Below are 19,558 nucleotides of genomic sequence, written 5' to 3'. Positions count from 1 at the left end.
GCTTTGAGGCTAGCAAGTGCAAAGGTAGAAACTAGCTCACTACTCACTAAATAAGGCGTGAAACTATCTAAATCAAAACATTAATTTGGCATTTGATTTAAACATAGTATAAACCAGGTGAGTTTGCAAGTTTACCTAGCATGATGGCTGGTTAGCTTTACTAGCGATTAGCAAGCAAATAATATAATACACATTCATTCATGAATATGAGTGCTATTTTTTAATGTTTAATCTTAAGTGATACTGAACTTGCTCAGCCAGCTGTGTGTCATCATCTTGCCCAAACGTTGGAGTGTCCGTGCTCAACTTAACTAGCCATAAGGCAGAGGCGGCATCTATGCAGGTGAACCGAACAATGGTGTAATGATTCAGTTCGACTCCCAAGACAAGACGATGCTCACCCGACTGGCCAATAGGAACGTGGCCCCGCCCATGACACAATTCTCACAGTGAAAGCAAAATCCTGACACGAGAGCAAGAAATTGCATCAAGAGCAAAGAAAAGCGTTTCGAGAGAAACATTTTTTTTATGGAGAAAATATTTTCACACTGATAGCAAAACATATATATTTGAGAGTTTTTTTTAAAGTATTTTGAGAGAGATTTTTTTTCTCAGAAATAATTAAAAAAATTTCAAATGTATATTTTTTTATGTTCTATGAGAAAATACTTTCTCTCAAAACTTTTTTTAGTCTCAAATATAATTATTTTTTGCTATTGGCATGAAAACTTTTTCTCTCAAATATTCTTTTTTCTCTCATGAAATGTTTTTTTGCTATCAGTGTGATAACTTTTTCTCTCAAACTTTTTTTTTTCTCTCAGATATTTTATTTTCTCGCATGTTATAAAGAATCAAAACTCACTCCATATCCGCCACAGTTGAGAAAAATATGATTTTGTAAGTCACAATAATGAGAAACTTTCTCATAATTATGACTTAATATCTCATTATATTGAGAAACTTTCTTGTAATAATGACTTAGTTTCTCATAATAATGATTAAGTTTCCCATAATAATGACTTCATCCCCATAATAATGAGAAACTTTCTCCTAATAATGAGATAATGTATCTTAATAATGACTTAATTTCTCATAATAATGACTTAGTTTCTACTAATAATGAGAAACTTTTTTGTATTAAAAAGAAAATTTCTCGAAATAATGACTTAATCCACAAAAAAAAAGAAAAGGAAAAAAAAGAAAAGAAAAAAAAAACTCAATCACGCATGCGCAACACAAGAGTGTATAAAGCTATAATCTGTCTTTAAATAGTCATTTCAGATAAATGATCTGCATGTAGTCTTTTGTTCATTTGTAACACTGTTGCTCTGCCAGATAGTTATGGCTTCAAACATTCCAGACTAATATTCCAGTTAAGGAATCCAGACATTTTAAGAAGAAATGAAAGCCATTACACATATAAACTTAATTTATAAATGTTTATTTCGATGATTTATTTGTTTTATTAGCTGTCCCTTTCATGCATTGCATGCATAGAATGTTCATATGATAAGCCATCTCAGTTCAAAGTTACCACGTCATCCTCTTGGTCTTCAGCGTCCCACTTCTTGTAGGACAAACTCTTAACGTGAAAAATGCTTAACGTTGGCTTGAAGTACAAAGATAGATTTAACCAAATTCAGTTCAGAAATTAATGAACATGCATATTGTGTATACAGGCATTCAGGTGGATCCAAAATATAAATGCAACACAAAACAGCAACGCTTATTTTCTATAACAGTTTTCTATAGGAAAATGCTTAATTTCTGTAAAATTCTCTTAAATTCTGGACTCTTATGCTTACCCATATGCATGTATCAATAATATTTTATCCTGAATTTGTCACTGTACTTTAAGCCACATTAAGCATTTTTTTTCACATTGAAGCATAGATATGTACCTTCATAAAATGAATGTGATTTTTGTTGGAATATATTCCTCTATATCTGTAGCCATGAACTATCATGCTGGCACAGCAACTTGTTGGTAAATTAACAAAAGACTACTTGCAGATAATTTATTTGAAATCATTATTTAATGACAGATTACAGCATTATACACTAGATTTTTTTTTCTTTTTTTTAGATTAAGTCATTATTTCGAGAAAGTTACTCATTATTGTGAGCAACTAAGTAATTATTTCGAGAAAATAAGTAATTATTTTGAGAAAATTAATCAATATTAAGAAAAAGTTTCTCATTTTTTCGAGAAAACAAGTTATTATTTTGAAAAAGTTTCTCGAAATAATGACGTTTTATCAAAATAATTTTATTAATTTAAACATTCAAAATATAACTATAAACTTTCTCTAAATAATGACTTATTTTCTCAAAATTTTTTATTGATTTAAACATTCTAAATATAAATATTTGAACAACAAAAGCACATAGATAATTTAGGCTTTAACAATTCACCGTTCTGGTGTTAGACTTTATCACTTTTCAGATGCTAACATACAACTTAAAGGAAGACTCTACTATAAAATAGGCTCATTTTGCAATGCCCCTAGAGTTAAACAGCTGAATTTTACAGTTTTCGAATCCATTCAGCCAATCTCCGGGTCTGGTGGTAGCACATTTAGCTTAGCTTAGCAGAGATCATTGAATCTGCTTAATACACGGTGTAACGCTTCTGTAGTTACATTTACTAACACCGATGGAAAATGGAAAGTTGTTATTTTCTTGGTTGATATGGCTAGGATCTATACTCTCATTCTGGTGTAATAATCAAGGAGCTTTGCTGCCGTACCATGGATGCAGCAGGCACAATGATATTATGATAGCACACATGATACAGCAGCAAAATTCCTTGATTATTACACCGGAATGAGAGTACACAGAAGAGTCAAGTTTTAAACATGAAAAATATAGAAACTCTTTGGTAATTTTTGAGCGAGATGCTAACGGTCTAATCAGATTCAATGATCTATGCTAAGCTAAGCTAAAAGTGCTACCACCAGACCCGGAGATCGGCTGAATGTATTTAAAAAAAAAAAGTGGAGCGTTCCTTTAAACATGATGCAAAAGGGATTTCCCTATGTAGGACAAATGAGAGGTAAAGGAATGGTACTTCTAAATGTATTACCACATTCTAATTCAGAATGACATAGCGATTTCTTCAGTGTGGGCTGAGAATGAATCACCACTACATAAATGGAGTGCCATCAGGCTGCTGGTCAAGGGCAGAAAGAAAATGTGCTCAGTTCTAAAGGTCTCTAATGAAACAGGACAAAGAGACAAAACATGACTAAACTACTGCATATCTGCCTACTGTAGATCAAGCCTTTTTTGTCTTATGCTGCCCAACAACTCAATGAGGGAGACTCAAGCTGTCTTCATCTACACCAAATCAGAAAAACTGTTTCTTATTATTCTACATATCACGTAGAATTAACATAATCCAAATGAACATTATTATAAGGACTTGTATCTTTTTTCCTTAAATAGTCGGAAAGGTGTTGAGCTGTTAATTGCAAAGAAAAAAGATGAATAGTTTTTAATTACGTAGAAATTTCTGTTTTATGGGTTTAATCTCCTCAAACTTGCTTAAGTGCCCCCTGCGGTAGCTGGGAATCACTGGGTTAGTGCCTTAACAAATATAAGAAAAATATTCTTTATTATATTCTCTCCATTATAAATGCTTTCAGTTATTAATATCCAGTATTATATTATTCTTTTATTTGCATCTCCTTTGTAAAACGATTCAGTTCCATCTTAATTCTGTCATCTTGTGACAGTACGCAAAAGCTTACTCCTAAAATAGCATCTACTGTATGGCAGTGATTTTGTTTCAGAAAAGCTCTGTCAAAAAGGGTCCATCCATTCAAGGCTGTAAATTAAATCAGGGCCAGTAGAGGAGTGTTTAGAAAAGTGACATCTTGAAACAAGATTGACACATTTTGCCGCAGCGGCACCAAACGTTAAAGAGTGCAGAAGCAAATAGAGTGTTTTCAAAACTGAAAGGACAAAGCCCTGAGAAAACTGCTTAAACATTACAGAGTAAGACAGATTTAAAAAAAAAAAGCCATTTCAATAACCTCAACGATGATTTCACTGGACCAGCATGACACTGGACTCTCAGTATCCCTGAACGTGGAGCAGTGAGTGACCCATTTTTGTTCAAGACTTACTTTACTATCATACTTCAACATTATCATATATCATTAACATACAACAGTGAGGCCATATATAGGGATTCAAACGTGTGATTCATTTGTGAATCTGTTCATTTACATGAAATGCCCACACAAACAGTACTACATAAGCGAGAAAAATGAAACACAGTCATAGATAAGATACTGAAAAATGTAGTTGACAAAACAACAAGAACATAGGTAACACGTTGAATCAAAAAATTATTTTAGTCTTTCTACTTATCACATTGTCTTGTAAAACATACTCCATTAATATATATATATATATATATATATATATATATATATATATATATATATATATATATATATATATACATTTTTTTTTTTTTTTTACATTGTTGTGTTTCAATGGTAGTAGAGCAGACTTAAAATATTTAAAATAGCAGATTCAGTTCCCAGGGTAGTAAACAGGATTATGGTAAAAGCATCCTACACAATCCAACACTCAGCACTGACCTGCAAAAAAAGAAATTGCATTGCACAAGCTGTGTTTTTGTGGGTGTGGTTGTGTGTTACTGGATATGCATAATTCCTTTAGTGAATCGGGTGTTGAAACAATGCAGACCGCGTGCACAAATAAACTGCGGGTACAATTAATTCATAGTGAATTCCCTCCCCCAGAGTGTTTCTCCCATGCTAGTGAGAACACCTAGGGACCTGAACTGCAGTGTACCCTGCAAGTCTCACAAGGGGTACGGTAGGAAATCAAGGGCTGTACCTCATGTCTCTGGCTGCTGGTGAACAGGTACAACATTCCACATAGTTAAGGAGGGCAGTTTGTCACAGGCCTCTCGTGGACAGTTCCAGCCAGCCCCGGCTGGAGGAAAACTACTCTGAAGCCGTGGTTTCAATATAAAGAGCTGCATCACCTCTCTCGCTGCAGTGCAGTGAGTCATTAAACAAAATTACTGCTTTAAAACTTCAGCACCAGAGCAGCTGCAAACACATCCATCACCGGCAGGAAAACACCCTACGGATGGACCCTTCGTACACCTCTCATAAAGCATGTCCACTTGTGACAGAAGATGGAGAAAATATTACATGGACTTCCATACCGTCTCAGTCTTTCTGTGCAGCACTGACAAGATATGTACAATAGCCTGTATATCCTCTGAAGAGATATTCTTGTAGTAGTGCAGAATATTTTAGTTATTTTGCTATTTATACGAATTTCCAAGTATTACCACATTGTTTGGACATGCAACATGGTATTATCATCATAGTTCTTCTTTGTGGCAAAAAAAAAAAAAATGGCTTGATTTATATATATATTATTATATTAATGTCTTACGAAGCGGAAAAGTTGCATGTTTGTAAGAAACAAATCAGATATCTGGCCACTCATTCTGACGTTACCCATTCACTGCAGAAGACCTATTGGTGAGCAAGTGATGTAATGCTAAATCTCTCCAAGTCTGTTCTGATAAAGAAACAAACTCATCTGGATGGCCTTAGGGGGTGAGCACATTTATTTCTCAATTATTCTTTTAATGGGCTTTTTATGCATTCATATCATATCTTTTATTTATTTATCATAAATGTATTTCTCAAATAAACATGTCTTGCTTTTGCAGTGCAAAAGAATTGCCTTTCATTTTATTGGATGACATTATCAGTATAAAGGCAGCACTGTCCATTCAAAAATACAAATAAAATATGCTGAGAACGCTGCATTACAAAAATGCCCAAAATTAGCATGTCCTTTGACAGTGAACATGTCCTTATCTTAACATGGCACACATCACAGCTCACCGTTAATCCCGCTGCTAAGGATTAGGTGTGTGACGTGCACAAAACTCAACACAACTCAATGGTGTCTAAGTAGAACGCTGAGCACTTTGCAGAGCCAGTCAAACGATTGCAGTCAGAAGATGGAGAGGATGGTGTGACACTTCTGAGGCTGCTGCTTCTTGTGGCACCCCACACATCTGCTGCATCTGCAACTGCTAATGAAAAAGCTTGTGCAAATGCACCGCATGTAAATCAGCAGAGGGCTTGAGTTACACGCACATAATTTCATTGGAGTGGACCTCATCAATCCTGCTGTTGACTCTACGAACTATCATTTAGCTGTGTTTGGCAATGAACAAGTTTCCTTCTTTTTTTTTTTTTACCTTGGAATTTCAAGATTGGCATTTCAATGGAAACATAATACAATACACTACCATTCAAAAGTTTGGGGGTTTTAATGTTTTTTAAAACAAGCATTTATTTGATTAAAATACATCAAAGCAGTAATATAGTGAAATATTATTACGAAATATAATATGATTAATATATGTATTCTTTTCATCAAATATTAAATCAGACATAGTATAAATAAGAAAGAAGAAACTGCCCTGAGATCTTTTATGCTAAACATAAAGAACTAATCTTAAAATAGCCAGGAGAAAATACAGTACAAAGTATTCATATATGAAAAAGACTGTCCAATAAAAGAAAAAAGAAAAAGATAGCCTTATATCCATCTCGAATGAATAGTTAAAACTTTTAGATCTTTCTCATGGCCTACTTTTCTGCCGAGACACAGAATGAGCTGAATAAAACTCCCTGCATTTATTGTGCCATGGGCCACACTATTTCATCTATTAAAATTTCTTGACCTCAAACCCACAATTTAATTGTTCATTATCAGTTTCGCACAAAGTAATGAGGCTGCTTTGATATCAACAAGACAATGAACTACAACATACAGTAGCAGCTCGTACAGTTTTAAAAAATACATCAGCCTAAAGCAGCAATCAAGGAAGTGGTTGAATAGCTTATGATCCCCCTTTTCCATCACTCGCTTTCTATACGCCTTGGCTTCAATCACATAAACTCATGGGAGAATCTACCTTACAATCTATGACAGCATTTCATGTCATTGTAAAACATTCCACTGTCAGCATGTGTCAGTGTGTTCTAGGCCTTCACCGGAAGATCTATTTCTCCTAACAACTGTACTCCCACACTAAAAACAGCACTGTTTCTTTTAGTGGTCTAAAACCATAAAGATGACAGTAAAAATATTGTCAAGTTGAAACAGCTTCCATCCAAAACACTCTTGTATTTTTAATACCAATTATTCCACTTGAAGCAAGCCACTAAACGAAAAAGAACAGAAGAATCTTGCATAATTTTCAATCAGAGAGAAAAAAAACAACCCTGTGAAACATAAATCATACAACTGAAAGATAAAAGGACTGGAAGTATTAATGACAAATCGAGGGAGGATGAAGAATAGCTGGACCTCTGTTTCCATTTCTATTTCATGCATCAATTCAGTAGTCGCACATCATGTCTGACCAAGCTATGCAAATGATTTTTTTTCTCTTGGCTTGCGATGTCCAACAAACATTTCTCATTCTGATCCTTCCTCCTGACAATGGCAAATTATCCAGCCACAGGCTTAATGGCATGTAATATGTGATGCTTGAAGACATTTGTGATTAGTAGTTCACTGGTAAGACCCCTAATCTCTTCCCCAGTACTTGCTTTTGCCTTCTAGCACAGAGGCAAATCAATGGCATTCAAAATGGTCAGTTTTCAATCTACTAACACCCCATCATCTATATTTTCCTGCTGGAGACAGCAAAGGTCTGCTGTAAATGCTGCCGGTTGTATGATGTTTGTTTCTAGAATGGTGATCAAGATGGGATTGGACTTCCCAGGCACGGTGAATGTGTGTTAGCCATGACCAGGCACAATCATGCTTGTGTGGAGAGAATTGCAAGGAGACGGTCAAGATCCCAGGGCACATGCTGTTCCACAGACTGTGGCCCTAAATGAGCCCGATCAATAGGACTGACGTGCTGGGGAGTGACTACGCCGCCGCGCACACACACACACACACACGTACACACACTTACATTATGGCTCACGACATACATATATGGATGTCTAAACCAATATTTTAACTTTAAGGGGTAATGCACTGCCTATGTCTTTACTTTGTACTGTTCTCTGAGGTCCACAAATGTCAAAGTTCACATACTTTCTCCTACTTTTTTTATCTTAATCTACTCTTTGATAAGTTCTTTTATTTGTGTTCATCAGTGTTATCTATTTATCTTTCATATCTTTTCTCGTATAATTTTCGAAGTTTTTATGCTTATCATTTCTCTGTCATAATAGTCATAGTCAAATTTTGTCAAATTGAATGTGCTAATATGATTGCAGGAAAACTAAATAAAGGTGCAGCAATGTTTTCTTTGTGATTCTGACAGCTTTTGCAAAATCGAAGCTATTTTTTTGTAGATAAGCTCCGAAATAAAATTTAAGCCAATATATAGTTACAGCAAAGACAGGTCTTTGTCCAGTTAAATTTTAAATGACGTGACAACATGAAAAATAAATTAGCATTTTCTGAAAAGCATCAGAAACCACAATAAAAAAATAAAAAAAAATAAAAAAATAAAAAAAAATTGCGTGGCTGTACTTTGACTTTTTTTTTGGCATTGTGCCACTGCTCTGTTTCTGGCTTCACATTTCTTTTCTTTTATGAATTTTTATTTCCTTGCTGTCAACATGACTCGCTCACCATGTGAACTTCTCGCATCTGTTCAGCTTCAGAATATTCAGCAGAGCAGACTCCGACTATTTTTGGAGAGTGTGAAGGAGACCGCAAATTGAAATACTAAAACTACTTGCATGACACAGAGCACAATTTGTGGATATTTTTCCCATATAAAACCGATTTAATTATTCTTATTTAATTCTACAAGCCCCTTCTGGTATTTTCAGAGCTGCTTGAAGATTCTTTAAAAAATTATCCTTTTATGGTGCATGAAAAACAACAACAGCAGCTGACTAAATATTGAAAGTAATCTCAATTTGGATTCACATCCCTTTTAATTACAAATGAATAAATTTGACATTATGAGAATTAACTTTATAATTTCTGTAATTCTCATGAATATATGAATTCTACTGTAATTAATTCATCAATTACCAACAGCAAACAGCTTTACTGTATGTGCACTAAGATCAGGAGGAGAGTGAGTAGTCTGACATTGATTTCCTATCCTGTCATTTGTCAGCAGAACAAAGCATTTGCCGCTCCACCACTAAGACATGTGGCAGGAAGCAAGTCTATAAATAGGCCAATTGCTGTATGCGTCTGAACAAAAATAACCTCCAAACTTAAATTGAAGGTATAGCACGCACTCCATCCATTGTCTCAGAAAACAGTGTCACACATTGTTTTCTGCAGAGCATCCATCTTCTGCCAAATCTTTTTAAAGGGACAATTCCCCCTAATATAAATATACCCTTGTGTAGTTTCAACCCCTTTGTGTCCCATTAAAGACAAAGATTTACTATGTACCTCAACCAAATCTGTTTAAAAAAGGACTAAAGAAAACCAGAAAAATCCAAACATATATAGGACAACCTCAATTTCAAATGTGTCTAGTCTATCAAAAGACCTTTCAGAATCATCCACAAACTTGAATCCAGTGTCACTTCGCCAACTTGACGGAGCCTCCCCGTGTCCCCGGGGTCTTCGCAGCACATTGTGATGTGCCGTGTAGAGTGTCACCATTCATCTTCGCTGGCGGGACAAAATCTATTTCTCCAGATTGTCCTTCCTTGCGAAGCTCAAATGCAAAGCACAGTAAATCACAGGTCCTCCGGTACCGTGCAAAGAGTTCAAAATCCAGTGGTCAGGGAGCAATTAATCTTTCACACTGGGCTAGGCTTGCAATAAGACTGAGCATCTGAGAGGTCTAGATCATTAGGGACGTTGTAAATGGCTGGCTGAAGCTTAAGAGGTGAGTATACAGTACAGCACCAAGCATTATTACCTTTGATCCACAAGCTCCAAAAGGATATTCAGGATCATAAAATTCTACAGTACAGTTAGTCTTTTCACTGACAATGTTGCCGTCTTCTCAAATTGGGAAGCCGCATGTAACTGATGGTTGATGATTATTTTTTGCTGCTACAATAACCAAACCCATCGCAGCAACTGACTGAGAGTAAGAATGCTGTAAGCGTTATTCTCCGCAGGTTGTAATTGTGCTTTTGCACCCTGTATATCCTTGTTTTGAGCAAAACATGATTCTACCTCTACAGGAGCGAACAGATCAACACGCTTTAAATCCAAAGCTAATTAGTTCCACTCAGTTGAGGGTTGTGACAGTCGTCACCTAAAGGCATCTAATGCAAGCTAGACAGGTGTAAAATCTAAGGGTGTTTTTAACACCTGCGAGATGCGTTGAGCTCAGAATTTGTTAATTTTTTTTGTTTGTTTTAGTTTTCTAGATTATGTTCCCAGGGGTCCACAAAAATAACATGTCAGAAAGAACCCAGCACTGTCAGAAACTAATGACTCTCCCTTATTCTCCCAAAATGCACAAACAATAGAAAGAAAAGGAGCTAATTATCATTAAAAGGATCAATATTCTGCAGGCTAAAACATTCACATTGCATATTGCTGCAATGGCATGTTTGCTATCTAATACCATTGAATTTATGACATTAATAATTCTAAATTAAATTTCAGTCAAGCTCTATTTTGGTGGAGAACAAATCTGACAACTGTCATCAACTGGGTCCAACGCACCTCCTGATTTTGCTGAGTTAGATGTGTTCCTAGGTCAACATATTTTGTTGACCCTGGAACATCATTTTACTCCAAAAATATATTCTTGACCATATCCCTACACCTAAACCTAACCTTAACCATGAGTAATCCCTAAAATCAGAGGAAATGATAGATGAATGACACTGATGTACAAGCACCAAACAGTGATTTTAAGCGTAAACTTCACAAAATCTATAAACTGGTTCTTCAAATCTGATTGGTTAATCACAATGTTGTTCCAGGGAAAACAAAGATGTTGTCCCAGGAACATGTCTCACTTGGTAAAATCAGGTTCTGCGGGTCCAACACAGCAAAATATCATCAAAAATCAAATAGTGAAATTCATTTATCTATATTACTCTACATCTGTCCATTTATTTTTTTCTGTGACTCGTGACAGGTTATATCAGCCAGAATGTGGTGACAAATAACTAGTTCAAACCACGGATTTATTCGAGATTAAAGATGACTAAATGAGTCATTTTGAAACATTCACTTATCTGATTCATTCACAACACTCATTCACTAAACAGTTATTGAAAGATTCGCTCAGCCGATTTGTTCAACACACTGATTCATTCAGAAACTAAACACCACTACACGTTGTTGTTTGGAGATGATTGAATTTGTTGTAACTATTTTCCATTGGCAAAGAGTATATATAGGGGCAATACAGGGTTTAAAATGCAAGTTATGCAAAATTAAATACTTGTTTATTGAGCTGTTTACTGTATAAAAGCACTATTACAAATGCAATGTGTCTTTTAATCTGAATATCACCACTTACTGTAAACACACTTTATAATAGCCAGGCACCAACCATGTTTATCCTTTTAGTGTAGTATGTTTATAGTAAGACATTTATCGTAGTCTGGTTTTACCTCGCAGAGCTTTGTTCATGGTTTTCTCAAATGAGCACATTTAACCCATCCTTGCTGACACCTGCATGATTTGGCTAGGTTTTACCAAGTGGCATGAATTGAAAAAAACACCAGAATTTGTTTGGATGCACGCCCTGTGATGTCTACAACAAACAATATGTAGAAAGTGTTAAGATTCGATTATTTATTCTTTTACATATTAGGCTATTATGTACATTGAGCTTTTTTTAATTGTTTGTTTTCTTGCGGTTGATGGCCCTATCAGAGCAGATCCGCAACCCACCAGAAGAGAACCACTGCATTAGGTCAGTGTGTTCTGCCCCACCATTATTTGGTTCTTTGTTTATCATGAGTGGTACATTAACTATACCATCAATCAGATCCACAGATCATGTTAAAGCTACATCAATTTATATTAATTTTAACTTGACATTCTTCACCACAATTATGGAATTTTTAGGCAAACATTTACAGATTTTTCACTGCACCACAAAAATGTTGGCTTCTAATTATCTTTCATTTCTATTCATAATATCACAGATTCTCCCTACATGATGAAGCCCACTGTTGCACAAGCATTGACCCCGATGACTCCCATGGAAAATAATTACACCCTCCCTCCTGAGGAGTCACACAGCAATTATAATAATCCTACACACAATCACCGCAGCCTCCGTGAACAAAGCTGCACTTACCCATGGCAAAAAAGGGGATCCCAAGCAGAGTAGAGTTAAATTTCCCATCAGAGATGAAAAAAATCCCAGCTGCCGTCACGTTGGCGATGCAGATGGTGAGGACGCCCAACAGGCCCAGGAAGGGTTTCCCGCGCAAACAGTCCCGCATAGAGCTGGAGATGGTGGCTGCCAGGAGCACCAGCACCAAGCTGACCAGTACCTCGCTCTTGGCCAGCACGCCTGTCTTGTGGAAGTCCCGCCATAAGCTGAAGGACGTAAGTGACTGGATGTGTAGTTCCTGGCTGTCTGTAGCCAGCTGGTGCACTAGCTTACAGAATTCACTCTCCCACTTCTCAGAAATGATGTCCTGCACCACTGGCCCAAGGTTGCGGAGGTAGTAGGTGATTTGGATGGCGCGAGCAAACTTGACCTGTTGATCCCGGCTGTTTGCAGGCAAGGCCACGCCACCCAGCTGATGGCCAATAAAGGACACTCGACCATCCTAGAGGCAAAACAAACCAGTTGCTTACTACGAGTGAAATTGAATTTGAATGCAATTTAACAAGTGTACTTTGCAATCAGTGAAAATCAACTGCAGTTCAAAAATATGTTAAATAATTGGTACGCTTGGAACATCTGAGGAATACTAAAGTTGAAATGACATGCATGGAAAAAAATTATTTAAGAATTAATTTCCTCATTTTATTACATGGACAATTTATTAATTGTACTAATTTGTTTGCTTTTTTGATTGAATTAAAACGAGGGAACGAATTAGAACAACATGGCCATGATTTACTAAAATGAGAGAGTTAATTATTAAAACATTGCAATGATAAATATTTCCAGCATGCCATGTGCAAGGTTCCATATTTGTCAAGGTTAAGGATGGACAAAAAAAACACAAACGTAAAAGTGGGTCCTTAAAGAGGAGAGAAAGAGGTCAGTCACAAGGTTGAATCTTCTGAAAGAAAGAGAGCTCAACTAAAACATGTGAGTAGTGCCTTCATTTTACATTTTCATGTCTGTCATGTGAATATTTCTTTTTTTTTGCCATGCCAATTGTTTTTTTGCATGAAGTAGATTAGTATTGACATTTCGATGTTTGGTTGGGCCTTGGTTATTTTAGACTTATGTTAGTTCCGATGTGGGGTGTGTTTCCCAAAACTTGCGTTAGCTAACTATGGTCATTAGTCCCATTAAATTCTATTAAGCAATGACGTAACTTGCAACCATAATTGCTTTTGGGAAACAGCCCCTGGTTGTGAAAACATATTGTATCAAGGTTGTGTTTCATGCGACATTCATTGGTTTATTTACTAGGTAACTTCCTCGACAATTTATGACTATTATTAGTACTGTTACTAATCAGGCTACTTAGATGATAATGACATATAAATGGCCTTTGCAAACCAATGCATTTAGTATGACATTTTGCTGATAACCTCTTTGTAGCACTTCTTATTTGGTGCCCATTAAAAAGAATTTGCATTTGAGCCAAGGGCTGACTTGCTACGTCACTGCTGCATTTTCAAATTAATTCCATACTATACTCATTTGTGACTTGCAAAATCGGCAAACCAGTTAATTAGCAGCTTTGTTGGTGTGGATTTGTTCTGGTATTTGAATGGATTTAACACATTGTATTAAAATGTATCAACAATGTATTAAAATGGTCTTCCATAACCATTAAAATAAATAAATAAATACATTTTAAAAATGTATTTCAAGGCAGCAGTGTGTGCGGTGAGCATGATTTCATCAAATACAACTTGTTCCTGGATCAACATCCTTGTGGATCCTGGAACAACATTCCAAACAACCAATCAGAATAGAGATAAAACTTTTCAGGAAATATCTGTTTTAGGCTTAAAACCAGAGTTAGGTGCTTCTACACTCTTGTTAATCAGCTATCATTTCCCACTGATTTTAGAAATACATTATTGGTATGTTTAGGTTTAGGGGTTGGAATTAGGTTAATTCTATATTTTTGGAAATTAATTTTGATCCAGGATCATCAAAAGATGTTGATCCAGGAACATGTATTACTTATCAAAATCATGGCGACCTGTGCTTAGGATCTTTTAGCTAAATGTAAGGCAAAAAAAAAAAAAAAAATACGGCAAAAGGAAAACACAAGCTCATATCAAACCACAGCATGAAGCTAGATAAATATGATAAAACAATCTCCACAGCTGAACAACATTTTTTGCACCAAACAATGCTGAATTAATGAAATCCAGAGCAGATTGAGTGTTATTGTTTTTTTCTGAATAGTCTCAATATTTCAGCATCCAGTAATGAGCTGGACAGTGCATCACCCTATGCGGAGAAAGCGATGTAGCCTTGGATGCAGCAATACAGCCTCAAGATGTTCTGAAAAAAAAAAAAAAAAAACTGGCACAATATGAATGAGCTCTTGTAGAGGCCACAGAAAGCGCCTCATTCACACAGATCCTGCTCCTACTCCTACTGACGTAGGCTTGGGAAAACAATAAGATATACGGCTTGCTGTACTGTTGTGAATGCTGCAGCATTTTCATAAAGTCTGTGTCTGTGTCTTACAGATCTCATACTAGATGCATATTCAATCTCAGTTCAGGACACTTGAAATTGATTGTGCAATATGCTGCAGGAAATTATTTTATGCTACCGTAGATTATGAGTATAAACTATATTTAACAGAATTATGTTCATTTATGCTGATATGTTTGGTGGCAAATTAACTAATATGTATTCTGTTAGAATATTTCAAGAATAAATAATTTAGATTATTGAAAAATCAAAGTATTAAGTAGCTTTACAAACATTTCCTAAATAAGCACACCTTTTAATAACAATTCCAACAACGGTCTTTCCAGCATGCACTGGGGCCTGAAATATTAACATGGTTTCACTGTTTCCCAACAACTGTTGTTGCTTGATCGTCATATTTACTGAGTAACAATACACAGCAATATATGATTCTGTGCTACTGTAGATTGATTGTGAAACGCAACATATATAAACAATGGTATATTCAACAGAATTATGTTTATATTTTTATGATCAAAATTTAGGTGAACATTTTAAATTATGAGGAAAACTGTACTAAAACTATTTGGTTTATATATTTTCAGCAGTTTTATGTTCAATTATTTCTTATATAGGCACAGCTTTTGCTCTTGCTTCCCAGCATGCACTTGGGCCTGAAAATTTTGTATGGCAACAATGCATTTCCCATTGTTGCTTTATTGTCATATTTAGTAACCTGTTGTCTTGTGATGGCAGGATGTTTATTACTGATTAATTAGTATAGTAGTAGTATAGTAGATATTTTAAAAAAAATTAATACAACTATTTTAAATGAATACAACTTAAGAATTCTTCATGCAGTAACAGAAAATGCTTGTGGTTCTTCTAATTCCAATTAACTCAATGTTTTCAATTATATGTTTGCATCTGAATGGTTTAACAAATAGCTAATTGATACATGGATTCTAAACAGTTGTAGCCTATTTAATTAATAATTTGCTTGTGATATGTTGTCTTAATTGTATTGATTAAATATAATGCAAAAGGTATAAATGGTAAAAGTCTAGATTCTGAGTGTCTTCCAGTGGACATTGCATCACCAGGCTCCTCAGAGTGCAGTAGAGAACTATGCAGCTGATTCCGAGGCTGCACACACTAGATTACAGCAGCACGGAGTCTATTCATAATTCTGAGCGTTTCGTAAGGGTTTATGAGGCACAGTCGCATTATGCCGAGCTGGTTTTTGCCGTTTCATTGTTGCAATGTCGCTCCATCGCACACAAAGGCTGTGTCTCAAAAACCTCGAAAAAACCTGTCTCGTTAGTCGACTCGCGAGGTTTTGAAACACAGCCGCTTGTGCTCCAGACAATGTATGTCTCTTACCTTTAATGTTGTATTCGGATAGCTCACGGGGACCTTGGCAAAAGTGCTGTTGGACAGAACAGCTAAGCGAATGTCTTCGAATATGGTGATGATATCATCCAGGAGGCATCTCTTGTCCCGGTGGCTCAGGACACAGAGATGCGCGAAAGTGTAATTGAAGCCTTTATAATTGACACGCATATCCAGGACCTTCTTGTGCACCTGGAGCACCTGCTCGGCCAGTTCCAGGATATTTCCCCCGGATTTGGCCAGCAGGATGAGTCTGCCATATCTGCCGGGGGTGTGCAGGTCCGAGTACAGCTTGTGCTTCGACTGGTCGATGGGGAAGAGGCTGTTGGCGAGACTCCGCTCGATCTTCGCGAGGCTGTGCGTCGGGGCGACCAGGATCTCCAGGTCCGTCTCGGGCTTAAACCGGCTCAGCACCGTGGATCCGAAAATGATGGTCAGGACTGCGGGGACGGTGAGGAAGAACACCGGATGCCTGCTCACGAACAAACCAAGCCAGTAGAAGGAAGATTTCAGCCCTCTGTGTATCACTTGCCGCAGCATCCTCCTCCAGATCCAGCTTGCAGCAGATGATGCCCCGGTTCTTCCTATGAAGCACATGTGACATGTGGCTCCAGTTCAGTCAATCCGTATGAGAATACTCGAGTGTACACCTGTGAAGCACTGCAGCGATTTACAAAAGACAGTCAGATATTGATCACTATAGAGGCTTTTTGGTTCCATCCCTCCCCCTGATGTGTGACTGTTTCTCTCGCTTCTTCTACTGCAACAGCAGTCAGTCCCAGTCTGATGTGCATGTGTGCTTAATTCGGACTATTCGATCGGAGGCGCCTGATTTATGGGCTTGATTGTAACCATGTGCTGCTGTGTGCATGAAGGACGCACGACGGAGAAAGATGCTGGATGGCTGGGAGTGTGGGGGCTCATTTTTAAGAACACGCGCGATTCAAAGCCCTTCACGATCGCGGACTCAACTTGAAATAGCTACTCGATTACTAATGAATGAAGCATTCCCGTTTTAAGCTAAGGGCGGCAGTCCACACAACAAGGCCAAATGCAGTTACAATGCAGACACGCTAAAAATAACATCGATTTACATACTTCCAGATTTCCAATATAGACTAGCTCCAATCAAATTCCTTAGGAGTTTGTTGATGAAGTGACTCATTTACCACTAACAAAACCTATAAAGTTAATAATAGGCCTAATTAACGTTATTAACTTCCACTAATAGTACAAGTATGTCTAATTCATTTATTTGTATATATTTAGTTTTATTGATTAAGGTACTGTTTAGCACATTTTTTTTGTTAAATGGCTCTAACTTAAAATGACCATTACAAGCCTGAAATATAGGGTAACCTGTAATAAAAACTGGGGTACTCATAACTCATTTAGGACGATTACTCTGTAAATAAATATGGCAGCATTATGAAAATGATTCTCAATATGGCCTATATACTCAAATCAAAGTCCTTATGAGTTTGTTGATGAAGTGACTCATTTACCACTAACAAAACCTCGAAAGTTAATAAAGGCCTAATAAACGTTATTAACTTACACAAATAGTACAAGTATTTCTTAACCACAAAGTTGTATGCAAACGAATGAAGAATGATTCTAACAAGTCATCGTGATTGTACGTCATTCACTTTCCATTGTCGGAAGTAGCCTGCTTTGACAATTCCTGACATTATTTACTTCATTATGACTTATGATAAATAATCTTTAATGCTAGGCTAACCTTTAATTTTGAGCTATACTACATTCGTTAACAACTTTGAATAGCCTAAATCTCTCTCTTATAATAACTGTACATCTCAGAATACACTATCAGCCTGGGGGTGATTCTTCAGTTAGAAGACTATACTGACTTGGTTTATATATTTTCAAAAGTTGTTTAAGCATTCAAGCATTTCTTATAGGCACAGCTTTTGCTCTTGCTTCCCAGCATGCACTGGGGCCTGGAAATTTGCATGGCTTCCGTTTCCCAAAAACTACTGTTGCTTTATTGTCATATTTAGTAACCTGTTGTCTTGTGAATGCAGGATGTGTTTATTACTGATTAGTTAGTTGATTGCTACATGTAGGCCTATATGTGTGTTTAAAAAAACAAACAAACAAGAAATTGCATAAAACTATTTAAATCAATACAACTTAAGAATTATTCATTCAATACAGAAAAATACTAGTGGTTCTTCTAATTCCAATTGAGATCTGTTTGCATCTGAATTCAATTCAATTCAATTCAAGTATATTTGTATAGCGCTTTTTACAAAACAAATCGTTACAAAGCAACTTCACAGAAAATTATGTTTCTACAATATTTAGTAGTAGCTAGTAGTTTGTGCACATTTGACAGGATTTTAGAAAAAATAAAAATAATAATAATAATACAAGACGTAGTCAGCTAGACGATGAACTATCAATATTATTAATTAAGTTATTATATGATTCAGTCACACATTTAGAAATAATTGTTAGTTCTGTTTGTTGATTCAGGGTTAGCATCATCTGGGGTCCTCTGAGGGTCAGCATCATCTCTTCTCAGCTGTTCTGGAACCAGACTGGAGCTTGTGTAAATCCTAGTGGCGAAACATAGAAACAAAAATGAATGAATGATATAACACATAGCTCTTCTAATTGATACATGGATTCTGAACAGTTGTAGCCTATTTAATTAATAATATTCCTTGTGATATGTTGTCTTAATTGTATTGATTAAATATAATGCAAAAGGTATAAATGGTAAAAGTCTAGATTCTGAGTGTCCTCCAGTGGACATTGCATCACCAGGCTCCTCAGAGTGCAGTAGAGAACTATGCAGCTGATTCCGAGGCTGCACACACTAGATTACAGCAGCACGGAGTCTATTCATAATTCTGAGCGTTTCGTAAGGTTTTATGAGGCTAAATCGCATTATGCCGAGCTGGTTTTTGCCAGTTCATTGTTGCAATGTTGCTCCATCCCCAACAAAGGCTGTGTCTCAAAAACAAAACAAAAAAACTCTGTCTCGCTAGTCAGCTCGCGAGGTTTTGAAACACAGCCGCTGTATGTCTCTTACCTTTAATGCATGCCTCTTAGCTTTAATGTTGACTACTTGAAATCTTGAGACATTTAGAAGCTTTATGTTTTATTTCTTTGTGAAGCAGAAGTAGCTAAAGCCTCTCTTTTTATTTGGGGAGCATAGCAGAACACTCTCAGAACCAAAAATAGATTAAAAAAAATAGACCAAAAATAGCTCCCGCACTGGAAAAAGACCCTTTTATTACCTAACTATTCTTCGTTTTTGTTTTATGTATCCGTCTAATTCATTTAGCCTATATGTATTCATTTAGTTTTATTTTTGCATTTAGATTCCTGATAAAGGTACTG

At 36.3% G+C, this 19,558-nt stretch overlaps 1 protein-coding gene across 1 annotated transcript in view; it reads right to left on the bottom strand.

The window, feature by feature from the left end:
• The window catches only part of ptchd4 (patched domain containing 4), a 28,907-nt gene extending 12,124 nt beyond the window's left edge, over positions 1 to 16,783 (bottom strand). The window contains exons 1-2 of the mRNA XM_052585760.1: positions 16,178 to 16,783; positions 12,302 to 12,782 (exon numbers count right to left, since the gene is read on the bottom strand). Coding sequence (XP_052441720.1) covers positions 12,302 to 12,782; positions 16,178 to 16,783 — 1,087 coding nt within the window. The remainder of the gene's footprint in view (positions 1 to 12,301; positions 12,783 to 16,177) is intronic.
• Positions 16,784 to 19,558: the final 2,775 nt, after the last annotated feature.

Source organism: Carassius gibelio, chromosome B20 (genome assembly GCF_023724105.1).
Source record: "Carassius gibelio isolate Cgi1373 ecotype wild population from Czech Republic chromosome B20, carGib1.2-hapl.c, whole genome shotgun sequence".
Lineage (NCBI taxonomy): Eukaryota > Metazoa > Chordata > Actinopteri > Cypriniformes > Cyprinidae > Carassius > Carassius gibelio.
The sequence above is the reverse complement of the archived record's forward strand: the minus strand, read 5'-3'. Positions and strand labels throughout refer to the sequence as shown.